Source organism: Dicentrarchus labrax, unplaced genomic scaffold, assembly GCF_905237075.1.
Source record: "Dicentrarchus labrax unplaced genomic scaffold, dlabrax2021, whole genome shotgun sequence".
Lineage (NCBI taxonomy): Eukaryota > Metazoa > Chordata > Actinopteri > Moronidae > Dicentrarchus > Dicentrarchus labrax.
In genome coordinates this window covers 2,928,972-2,941,355 of record NW_026136722.1, presented here as the reverse complement: position 1 = coordinate 2,941,355, position 12,384 = coordinate 2,928,972, and the positions used below count along the sequence as shown (strand labels likewise).

Sequence of the window (12,384 nt, the reverse complement as noted above, 5' to 3'; positions counted from 1 at the left end):
ATCATATATATATATATATATATATATTCTATATATTCTATACACAAGAAGCCCAATCACACAACAGAAAACAAAAAACGCAATGCAATTTTTTGTCACCTTTATCTCATCCATCTTAACATTTGCTTTGATAAAATAGGATGATTCTAAAGGCTTTCTTCCTCTCGTCCCATATTGTCTGTGAGAGACACTGTTCCACTGTAAAATGTGCTGCACTTTATATGCTGCACGTATGTATGCATGACTGCTCTATACATTTACTGTAAGAACACTGCATACATGATGTTTTTCTACCCCCCCTCTCGTTCTATCTCTCATTCACTCACTCTGATGTCAGGCAGAGTACAAGCCACATGTACACGAGTCAGAGACATCCATTTCCTGTCAGTTTATGAGGCGTTTATGAATTATAAAACCGTGACAACCAGGGACCCGGAATGAGCAAAGGGGGATTAAGATGTGCAGAATGAGAGAAGAGATAAGAGAACTTATTCACTTTAGTTGTGTTATGGTGTATGTGTGTGTGTGCGTGTGTGCGTGTGTGTGTGTGTGTGTGTATGAGTGAGTGTATGTGCACCTGCATGTGCTGCATGTGAGCCTATGTGTGCGTGTGTATGCTGTGCATGTGTGCATGCACTGACATTGTGCTGACATTGTGTTAACTTGGCGTACTGCTCCCGCAGCTGTGCTTATTTGGTGGCTTGGGAATATCCTAGAATTTGTCTATTTATTCATTCAATTACAAGTGTGTATATGTGTGTGTGTGTGTGTGTGTGTGTGTGTGTGTGTGTGTGTGTGTGTGTGTGTGTGTGTGTATGTGTGTGCATGTAAATGAGAGTGTGTGTTCAATAAAGCCTTATACCTGCGCCATCTGGCCCTGTAATAGCCTTCTATGCCCCCCAGAATGAGATGGTTATGTCTGGCTGCATCACACACACACACACACACACACACACACACACACACACACACACACACACACACACACGCTTGGTCCTGCAATGTATCTTTTGAATGATAAGTGAAACCAAAGTAAAAAAATTTAAAGTGAATTATGTGTCAGGTCATTATGAAGCATCCAGTAGGAAAATTGTATATTTACTACAGCTTTTGGACTTTTGGCACCAAACAGGTGAGCTAAGCTTTTACTTTGTTGTCTTAAAATGAGCTAGATGTGAGGATTGATATCAGTTCCATCTCACTGTGTTCAGTATCAAGACTGATCCAAGACATGTTTAGCCTAGTTTAGCACAAAGAATATCAACAGAAGGAAACAGCTGGTCAAAGAGGGAAAAAAACACACCCTCAAACAGATCCAAAGTTAACAAGCAAGCTGGCCATCAATACACCCAAGAATCACCAAAGTTGAGCAATCTATAACTCCAACTTTGTTTTGTAGCTTTCAGTAAAGTTGGCTCCAGGTTGGAGACATGTCATTTGACCTTTCTCTGACATAAAAGGCCACATTTTAAAATGGCATTTTTAAAGGAAGGCAACAGGAAAGGTGGAAAGAGACAGAGGACGACATGCAGCCAGCCCTGGCACACACACACACACACACACACACACACACACACACACACACACAGGGTTAGGATTTTAAGGATTGGTAAGAGCTGATCCAATACAGTAGTCAAGATATCAAAAGCCACAAACAAGGGATGTGTCTCTGAAGCCAAATGCATCAGGTGTTGAGGGAGTCAGCCTGGGTTTGGGAGGGTTTTATGCTCTACATTATCTCACTTAAATAATTCAAAGATGCAAAATAAGGACAGGAGATTACACACTGCTGGACTCACAACAGAAACAATAGTAATATACTTGTGTTTGGCATCAGTTACTATGAAGTTGGCAGTAATGTTACATTCTTACAGGTGGAGCTGACTGTAGGAGCAGGCAACAAGCAACAACCACCACACCTCTGTAATGAATGTGGAAGTGACTAAAGATGCAGTCCTCCTCATGGCCACTAGATTCTGGCTCCAAAAGAACTGCCAGTAGAGTCAAATGAAAGAACCAAACTTGTCTCCAGAATTAGGACACAAATCAGGGTGATATTTTGGGTGGGTGCTTCCACAAATGGAAAGGCCTCTATCAGCTGTAGTGGTTACCAAACGCACACCCGATCCCAGCGCCAACCTGGGCTACGCCATGCTGCTCAGAGCTGGATTTTCTGTCTCCCAACAACGAGACAAGATGGTTCCAAAAGAAACAAATTCCTAACAATGCTGTGTGCAAGAGTCCCAGCAACAGTGTGCAGATTCAGGTGCTTGTTAGCGGTAATAACACTGCCAGCTGTCTGCGTTTGAGCCTGTTACTCACATCCTAGGCGTGATCAATAAATATTCTATTTTATGATGTTGCAGGGGAAGGGATGCATGGGTGAACTCGGGAAAAAGGACAGCTTCTTGATAACTGAGTTTCAGGGATTATAGGCTGCTGTCACACTGTGAAAACACACACACACATTTTGGGTACACCAATGCAGACTGTAGGAGAGACAGGATGTGTGTGTGTGTTTTATGTGTGTGTGGGGAGACAGGGACAGAGAAAGACTAACACACACATGGATACACACTAGGAAAAGGCAGACAGAGAGAATACAGACAGCTACACAAACACACACACAAACACACACACACACAGAGAGAGAGAGAGAGAGAGAGAGAGAGAGAGAGAGAGAGATGTTTATGCACGCACACATACACACACAGAAACAGAGGCAGAGAGACAGACAGCCAGTCAGTCAGACTGATCACGTACCTTCCAGACAGCAGGTTCGCCAGAGGCCGGAGTGCGTCATCACCTCCTCGTTCTTGCGGCTCGTGTCGTTGTCGCCGCTGCTCTTCACGCGGCAGACCCCGCGCGAGTACAGCCAGTAGTCGGTACCGACGGCGATGGTCATGAGGCTGAAGGCGGCGAACGCGCCCACCGTCGTCACGAGCATCTGGACGCCGCGGTCACACATCAGCATCTTCATATAGGCGGCTCCTGTTTGTCTTAATCTTTTTCTCTTCTTCTTCCCTCCTCTCTTTTAGATTCACCCTTTTATTTCCTTTATATCCCGCGAGACTTGGAGAGTCAGGGTGAGGGGTTCATCAGACAGGCACTCGGAAAAATGGACAAAAATATAGAAATGTGGGTAAAATGTGGTGATTTTATAAGTGTGGAACGAGAAATGAAGTACTTGGCTGCCTTGTCCGTTGAGTTGACAAGCGGCTCGTGGCAAAGGGCGGGAAGGTGGGAGGGCGGCACGTCACTTTCTCGCGCATCAAAAACCGGTTTTCACCAACACCACCCTCATACACACACGCGCGCGCACACACACACACACACACGCACACACACACCCACACACACACCGGGGGTTTAAACGACCACCGGTTGTCCCCGACTACCCGACACTGCCCTCACCCAGTCAGAGTGGCGGGTAACGGCGATGCCACATTCTACCTCTCCTTCCTCTCCTTCCCCGGTTTGTTAGACCCGGGGTTAGGCAGGGCGAGCTGCGTTAGAGCCGCGTTATCCACCAGTGAGCGGAGGATCTTCTCTCCTCCCTCCTCTTCTTCTTCCCTATATCCCCTTTCCTTCCTTCCTTCCGTCCTTCCTCCCTTATTTCCTTCCCTCCCTCTCTTCTCAACTTCTGCTTTTTTTTCTTCTTCTTCCAAAAGCAGCCCCCCCCCTTTTTATCAATCTGTTAACAGCCAAGGTGTGCGTGGGGGGACTCCATCTTTAAAATAACAACAAAAAGGGGGGGTTAGTTTGTTTTCTTCACTGATGTAACCGCACAGCATTAGTCAATGGAGAGGGCTTTCTAATGTGTCTCCGCTAAAACATCACTGTTCAGGCGGCTCGCCCCTCACTCACCGCTGGATTTCTTGCCCGGTGAAGGGTCTCCTCTGTCGACAGTCTCCCAAAACAGCAGCGCCAAAAATATGAGGCGGTTCGGTGGATTTATTCTGTCTCTCTCTGTGTCCTGTTGAATTACTGAATGAAATGGACGGATGAATAAAGCCCATACGTCAGCTCTATGAAGAGAGAGTTGACGGTGACCGAGATCCGTCGTGTGTTTTCCACTCCAGCTGTTGACTCATTGACATGTTTTCCCCTCCTCCTCGGTGTCCACGGTACACGCTACAGAAACTCGTCCAAACACGCAGCCGCTAATACAAACATATGTATTTTTTCTTCTTCTCACAGATTATCTGCAGTGGAGAGACACGCAGCGCGGGTATTTAAGTTGAACGCGATTTAAATAGGCACCAAAAATCAGACCAAGACGGGATTCATCAAATGTCTCCTCCAAAAACGGCCACCTTTCGCTCTCCCTCACCGCCGAAGTTCAACCACAACCGGGACAGACCGTCCGATAAGACGCCTGCTGACGGAGCCTGTAGGACAGCTACACCCGCCTGGGTTTGCTCCCGAGAAACGTGCCCGTTGGTACAAATGAAAAAAATGACAGCCGTCGCCTCCTCCTCCTCCTCCTCCTCTCTTCTTCGTCTTCCTCCTCCTCCTCCTCCTCTCGGTCCAACCAACACAAACTAAAACTAACCGCGCGTCTCCTCAAACTCCGCCTGAGGCCGGATTGGGCTCGTGAGTGACAGCGCCCTTCAGGAGCTAATCACGTACAGTCACCGCCGTATGTCCCGCCCACCGCCGCAACGCCGTCAGTATAAAGCATGGGGGGCTCCAGACCAGAGAGGAGAGGGTATTTTTGAGTTTCAGTGAAAGACGGGTTACTTCTTTTTAGTGGGGGTATTATCAGAGGCACATCTGTATGTGTCTGTAGTCAGGAAGGGTAATATGAGCTAGAAAGTGCTCAAACTCATTAGATATTGAACTGTATCTACACAAGAGTGTTATAAAAACAGTCATTTTGTTCACAGACCAACCGCTTCCAATATCTTAAATGCAGCTTTCAGGTTCTGTAGGCAGTGCCGCGCAGTGCCGCGCAGTGCCGCGCCGTGCCGGTTGCCGCAGACGCGTTGGGAGCTTCTGCCGCGTCCGTTGAGCTGTCCATGGTGCTGAAGGTACGACTCAACGCGCTGTGGCGCTGTCCTTGGTGCTGACTCGAAGCTAGCGTTATTCTCCCCTCTGTTTGCCTCTCTCCTCCGCCTGCGCGGCGCCAGCAGCCTCTGCACCGCACTGATTAGTTAGAAGAGAGAGTAAAAGAGAGAGAGAGGCAGATAGAAAGAAAGAGAGAGAGAGAGAGAGATTGGCAAGCGATGCATGAAGAATCGCGCCCGGGAGAGAAGCAGAGACGCCACTTAAAGAGCCACGGACCGTTTTTAATGATTCCACTCCAGCGAGGCTTCCACACAAGGCGGTCTGAGCTTCACAGTTCACTTAACACACGGGAGTGCGTGTGTGTGTGTGTGTGTGTGTGTGTGTGTGTGTGTGGCGCGCGCGCGCGTGTGTGTGCGCGTGTGCATGGGGATGCACAAGTGTGTGTGCATGTAGGCCTACTGTAGGCCTGTGTCTGCTTATGTCTGTGTTCACATGACTCTGTTGTGTGCAAGTGTGTGCACATATGAACATGTGTAAGTGTATTGTGCGTGTGTGTGTTTGTGTGTGTGTGTGTGTGTGTGCCGCAGGCGGATGAACAGATCTGACTCTTTTAAAGCTTATTGTATTGCCTGTTTAAACAGCAATGAATGGAAGCCCATCTTCGTCACTGGAGACCAATACAAATGACAGGATGAAAGGGCTGCAGGGATAAATAAAAGCATGTATCCTCCCTCTCTAATTGCTGGATATGTTATTTACTGCCAGTTTTTTCTTTCTTTCTTTCTGTCTGAGCATGCAGACCCATATTCATTAATCAATGAGGATCAATGAGTAGGTGGCTCTGTGCGCTCTGTGATATCCAGTGTGCATGTTTGTGCTGAATGAACACACCCACGCACACGTAGAAGAAACAGACATTTCTTTCTCTCTTTCTGTCTGTCCGTCTGTGCATGTTTATCGAGGTGACAAAAGACAGACAAGTGGACAATGATCCTTAGTTAAACGTATGTTGGTGTCAATCTGGTTCAGCATTTAAGTGCCATAAATGACTGACTGACTGATTTACTGACTGACTGTCAGGCTGTAAGTGACTTAAAGATGGAGTGGGTGATGCGCTGACTGACAGAGCGACTGGCTGCTTAGCTGATAGAATTGGTGGTTGTTGGACGGACTACAAAATAAACAGGGAGGAAACAGAGGAATTAAAGCGATCATAAACAAACAGAGAGGGAGAAAAGTGAAGAGAGAGGGAGAAAGACGGATTACAGTTAATAATTAAATAATTGCATGAACAGATCAACAGAGAATGCAGTGACAGGTCCTATCATCCTTCTCACTTGCTCTGCCAGTGTGTGTGTGTGTGTGTGTGTGTGTGTGTGTGTGTGTGTGTGTGTGTGTGTGTGTGTGTGTGTGTCCGAGGCCTTTGCTGCCTGCGTTATCTCACAAGGAGACTCATTAACATAGAAATGACTTCAGGAAGAGAAGTACAGCGTTTCACCTCTGGTGAGGGACAGGAGGGAGGGAGGGAAGCTGGAGAAAGGAGGGAGGAGGAGTGACAGCACAGGAGGAGAGGAGGGAGGAAAATGAGAGGAAGAAGGAAGAGGTGAGAGAGACTGTGGTAGGAGAGTGGGGAGATAAGGGAGGAAAGGATGAGAAGTGGGAAAGACAGAAGGAAGAGAGGCATTGATGGAGGCAACAAATGAATGTGTGAGAGTGAGGATGATAGAAAGAGGTGGTGGAAAGGGAGAAGAGACGAGGATAAAAGATGGAGTTGGGGGAAAGAGAGAGGGAAGAGAAAAACAAGGCAGCCACGGACCAGGGCAACCCTGTCTCCTAGAAATGACGTTTATAAAGAACTAATATGTGTTACCAAATGATGATTTGAGGAGTGTCTGTGTTGTGTTGAGGAAGTTCTACGTTCTACTTGTTAATAAAGTAATTCATTGTATCTAGTGCTTTAAATTAATAAATAACCAATACCATAATATTTTACTAACCATAAAGTTAGAATCTATGCTTCTGTTGCACATACAGCACACAGTATGAGTGGTAGTGGCAGATTGCTTACCTAAACATATACCTATAATACAGCATAATTTCATCTTATTGATATTGGCGTCACTGTTTACTCTTTACACCATGCCAGAGCTGTTACTGCTGCTGGTTCACATGAAAAGTATTAAACTTTTACTGTGAAGACGCCACAGGAAATGCAATGTATTTGTCACTATCATTATCCCTGAGTGTGATCACTCAAAAAATGTATCTACAAAACAAGATAATGGTCATTTTTGTCATTTTGTCCTACAATAGTTTTTTTTTTTTTTCGTAATTTTTTCATTGTGTAATTGTGTAGATAACTACTTTCATCATGTGCGGCATGAAATCACATCGCAGGACTGATGTGGTTACAATCTTAACCATGTGCTGTGGCTTCCTAAACATAACCATGAAATATGTTCATTAGTGTATTTAAAAAAAAAGGAAAATTGTTGCGTGTTCATTACCTTAGAGTGAACCATTCTTATCTAGGGTATCCAGCGAGTCCTCTTCTGTGAAGGCTGCCATATTGAACTGCCATGTTTCTACAGCAGCCCAGAATGGACAAACCAAACACTGGCTCTTGATGGGGCCTTTAGCATTTCTCATGACTTTTGCATCCACCACAGTTTCTTCTACACGCTTGACAGCCCATTCTCATTCACAGGTTGTCAAATACCGACACGAGCGATGGTCAGTTGGTTGCAATCTGCAACTTCACTGCTAGATGCCACTAAATCCTACACACAGGTCCTTTACAAACATTTCTTCATTATTTTTGATGAAGAACCTCATTTTGGAGGCATTACATTTCTACTGAAACATAATGTTAAACCACACAACGAGATAAAGCAGTCTTTTTCCTTCTTATGTTTTTGTGTCACACTCATGGCACACGCCTGCAGATGTCAAAATATCAGCAGCTGTTTTTCTTACCCATTGATGGTGCAAGTCAGCGTGTCTGCACCAAAAAACTGCTGCTGCGGTTACTTACAATATTAACTTCCATTAAAAGTCGGATTACCAATTGGCTTATGACCCTTGTCTTTCTAGGTAGTAGCGAGGGTCAAAGGCCCCTGTGGAGAAAAGTATCATGGGACATTTTTGAAATCATTCAAATCTCTTGTATTTGCCCTTTCTTTGTTTCTCTCTCTCTCCTCGGTTCTCACTTTCCTCTCCTCCTCAGTTACTGGCTGTACAACAGGAGGATGAGGAGAGGAAGACGGGGTGGCTCTTGAAGAGAGGACGAGGAGGAGGAGGAGGACTGCAGGGTTTCTGCTCAGTGAGCTGGAACCTTCTCACGCCTCTGGCCAGTGCTCAGAGACTGGGAGGAAAAGGAGGAGGAGGAGGAGGAGGAGGAGGAGGAGGAGGAGGGCAGGCAGGACAAGAAGAAGAAGTTAGAGGAAACCGAAAACCACAGAGAAATTAGAGAGCGAAAGATAAACTGTTTGGAGGAAAAGAGAGGAGGAGGACGTGCAAGACAGACACACATGTACTGCAAAGTGAGTTGAGCTTGATTCACAGACAGAGAGGGGGACATAGACACATGTCACACAGCCAGTTTTTACTCTAACTTATCAGTTTATGTGTATTCTGGGTCTTTATATATGTATCTATTTGCGAGGATGTGTATGTGCATATTACAATGCATATCTTTGCCTATGCACACTATGTGGGTGTGTGTGTGTGTGTGTGTGTGTGTGTGTGTGCATCTATGTTTATATTTGTTTCTATCTTTGTGTGTGTTTTACCAGATGGGAATGACTCCGGGGCAGAGAGAGGACATATGGTGATGTGGCATGATTCTGGCGTGATGCTAATATGTCAAAATTGTGATTTATGACTTAGACGTCCACAGACACAGCCCCGGGAAATTCTCTACAAAAGAGTGTGTGTTTGTGTGTGTTTATACTGAAAGTGAGACATTTTCAGATGTGAGTTGCCTCATTTGGCAGCAGAAAAAATATGATTTCTGGCCAGATATAAATTCCAAAACGTCATTGCCACTTTTTATAAAATTTTGTAGAAAGTTTAAGGCTCTTTAGGTGGCGCTCTAATGTGAAGTAATAATGTGTGTTTGTGCGACTGTGATGTGTAAGGGAAGACATAAGGTCAGTGGTAATGTGGAAGCATTTCTAATGTGCGTGCATAATGAAAATGTGTGTAAGGGTGTGTGTGCGTGTGTGTTGGACACTGGGTGAGGGTCTGACTGTTAGAATGACTGATTGAGATAGAGAGGAGGTGGAGAGTGGATGAGGGGAAGACAGAGAGAGAAGAAATGTATCTTAATTGTGACGGCACATGTCTGATGGTGTGAAAGTGTGTCTAATATGTTTGCCTAATGAAAATGTGTGTAGGACTGCATGAGAGAGAGAGAGAGAGAGAGAGAGAGTAAAAGAGAGAGAAAGTGAACTATAAAGAAAGATAGTGTGAAATAAATCCAATAAACTCCTCCGTCATGCTCCCCTCTTGAGCGTTTTTAAGATCCACTGAATGAAATAAATAAGAGATTCTTTAGCTTTTCCCTTTTTTTAATCTCTCTCTCCAGTGTGCTGCAGTGCCATGCTGCGTTCCCTTCATCCTTTTCTTTCCATCGACAACAGAACTGGCTTCTTAGCTAGTTAACCACAGAGTTCCATAAATATGGCATCCATTGATAAATCACATTGACAGTTTAGTAAACCCTACCCCCAAACAGCAATTGTCCAATCATAGCTCAGCAACCGTAACCAGGCAGGCCTGCCCAGCTTTGGATTTCTCTGAATTTTGAAGTGGTGTGCATGGGGCTGTTGTAAGAGCGGTAAAGAGTTTGGAGGGTGGTGTCTTTTTTTGTTTGGGAATAAAAGAATGGGTTTAACATAAGAAACAATTCCTAGCATGTTCGGCTCTATACTTGCTACCTACAGTTGTAGTCTACCAAGCCACGGAGCACTTTGTACATTATTTTGTCCAGTTATAAGTTACATAAAACTCTTTGGCTCTGTACATAAAGTGGCTCTGACCTTGTCTTTATTGGATTTGGGGAAATTTACACTCCAGCATGTGATGCATAGCTTTAGCCTCAGTCTTTTAGAAATCATGTGTCTAATGATATTATGTAGCCATTAAGTTCATATCTAAGACCCTTTTACAGGATTTTTGTTTTTAAAACCAGTCAGCTGGAAACATTAAAAAGTCACTCAATAGGTTTTTAACTGATCCATGAAGTTTTAGCTAAATTAGCTGGCTCGTTAGTCGCCACAGCTGATCAAATCTGCTAGCAACAGTTGTCAATTGAGATAGAAAAATCGATGGTGACTGGGATCTGAGAAGCCCGCTTTTCAAAAGGGTCCAACTGCACCACCTCCGAAATCCCTCCTCAGACCCCTCTCTTTAGGCCTCTCTTAAGCATTGAGAGAGGGGCCTATTATCGGCCCCTGGTGTTTGGAGGATTTATTGTATTTTTTTTCAGAAGTCATTTCCTAGGTCATATGGTACACAAATATTACAGGTATATGACTGGTGACTTTCAGCTGTGGTTGCCCGTAGTCATGGCAGCTGTTGAAAACACAAACAGAACACATACCTGTCCTTTAATGCCTTTAATTTTAGTTTATTTTTTACTTTTTCATTTTAACTAAATTATTTACTCATCTGTTAAATATCTGCTCATATATCTCTTCAGCAACACTGATTCACTTCTCATAAAGTTCTTATAATGCGTAAAATATATATTCATATTCAATATATTCATTTAAAAGTGTCATATTCCTCATAAGATGTTAGCTGCACTGCTGATATTCCGCTGAGAGTCGCCAGTTAATTTGGTCACACATTAAACTACAATACTTGCAGTGCAGTAATGCCAAAAGTTGGGACAAGCTTTTAAATTAGGCCTTGTAGATCTAAAATGAGTGAAAATTTAGGGGAAGTTTACATAGCCTACTCCAGATGAAACTGCTACTCATGCTCAAACCCCATTGGCTCATAGAAGTAGGGGCTTCAGGATGAGGGCCACAGTTGGATTCTTCTCATGCTGTTATCTACCCCTGAAACCAAGGTCTCATTGTTTCTAAGATTACAAAAGACTTTGAGTGATAGTGTTATCATTATAAGCTGCATATGTTGCCATGTGAGAACAGAAGGCTTGCCAGGGATACCAACAGTAACTAAGGGGATGCAGGGCTTAGGTTTTAGTTGTAAAATGTCAGAACATAATGTTTGAATTTGTACAGTTTTGTGTATGGAGCCAATGTGCGTGAGTGGTTTATATCACAGTTTTATGTGTATATGCCAAGTGTGTAGGCAAGGGAGTACAGCAGTATATTAGCAACTTGCTGTGTTCCTATCTGATCTCCATCTCCTGTTACTTCTCTTCCTGTCACACCTTTCTTCTTCTTTTCCGATCCACATATTTGTTTTAAATTTCATCCTCCACTCCTTCTGTCCATCCAACGTATCTCATGCTCTCTGTGGCAGAAGATTATATTGATGTTGTCATTATGAGAAGTCTGATTATTATTATCACAGAGGCAGATGAAGCCAAGCATGGCCATATGGGATGTACATATAGAAGTGTGTGTGTGTGTGTGTGTGTGTGTGTGTGTGTGTGTGTGTGTGTGTGTTTGTGTAAATGTGAATTGTAACAGTAATGGCAGCCTGCCAATTGAGCAATATGCATAATAATAAAGATTTATTCCACATTTGCTGTCAAACCTGCACATTGTGCAACACATCATTAACAGATACCCCATTAATCTCAAAACATAGCTTACCGATTTACTGTATCTAATAAACAGGATACCTATCAAGGCCCTGGAGGAAAACCCCATGACTTTTCTAATTGTTGGAAGGCTTCTGAGAGAAAAAAAATATTATTTTGGTAGCACTAAAAATTTGAAGATTTAAACAGTTTGACTTCTACTGAATTTGTTCTGAAAAAAACAGAATAATGAAATGGGCAGTTTCACCTGCTGTTCAAACAAGTACATTCAAACTAATTATATTCACCATTAGTTTAAATGTAGATTTAACTAAATTTAAACAAGTTTCACCACACAAGAAGTTAAAAAATTGCATTTAAAAGAAAAAGATTGCTTGATTGGATAGTACTACAGATGTTTCCTAGCAACTGATTTGCACATAACTAAAGTCTACTAGCTAAGATGTTTCTCAAATTTATTTGTGCAACAAATCATTTGTTTGAAACTAGCTAACTAAGAATGTAGAAAGGAATTAACACACAAAATAAAAGCTAATCCAGAAGTATTTTAAAGTTGTAGTCACTGAGGACAGCACAAGATGCACCAACATCCACAGTCAGTTGAAAAGCACATGACTGGAAACGAGACAATA

The 12,384-nt window shown here is 43.6% G+C and overlaps 1 protein-coding gene across 1 annotated transcript in view; it reads right to left on the bottom strand.

Annotated features, from left to right (window-relative positions):
- The window catches only part of cacng3b (calcium channel, voltage-dependent, gamma subunit 3b), a 35,196-nt gene extending 31,519 nt beyond the window's left edge, over positions 1-3,677 (bottom strand). Inside the window, exon 1 of the mRNA XM_051387136.1 lies at positions 2,764-3,677. Within this exon, the coding sequence (XP_051243096.1) occupies positions 2,764-2,980 (217 nt within the window). The 5' untranslated portion in view covers positions 2,981-3,677. The remainder of the gene's footprint in view (positions 1-2,763) is intronic.
- Positions 3,678-12,384: the final 8,707 nt, after the last annotated feature.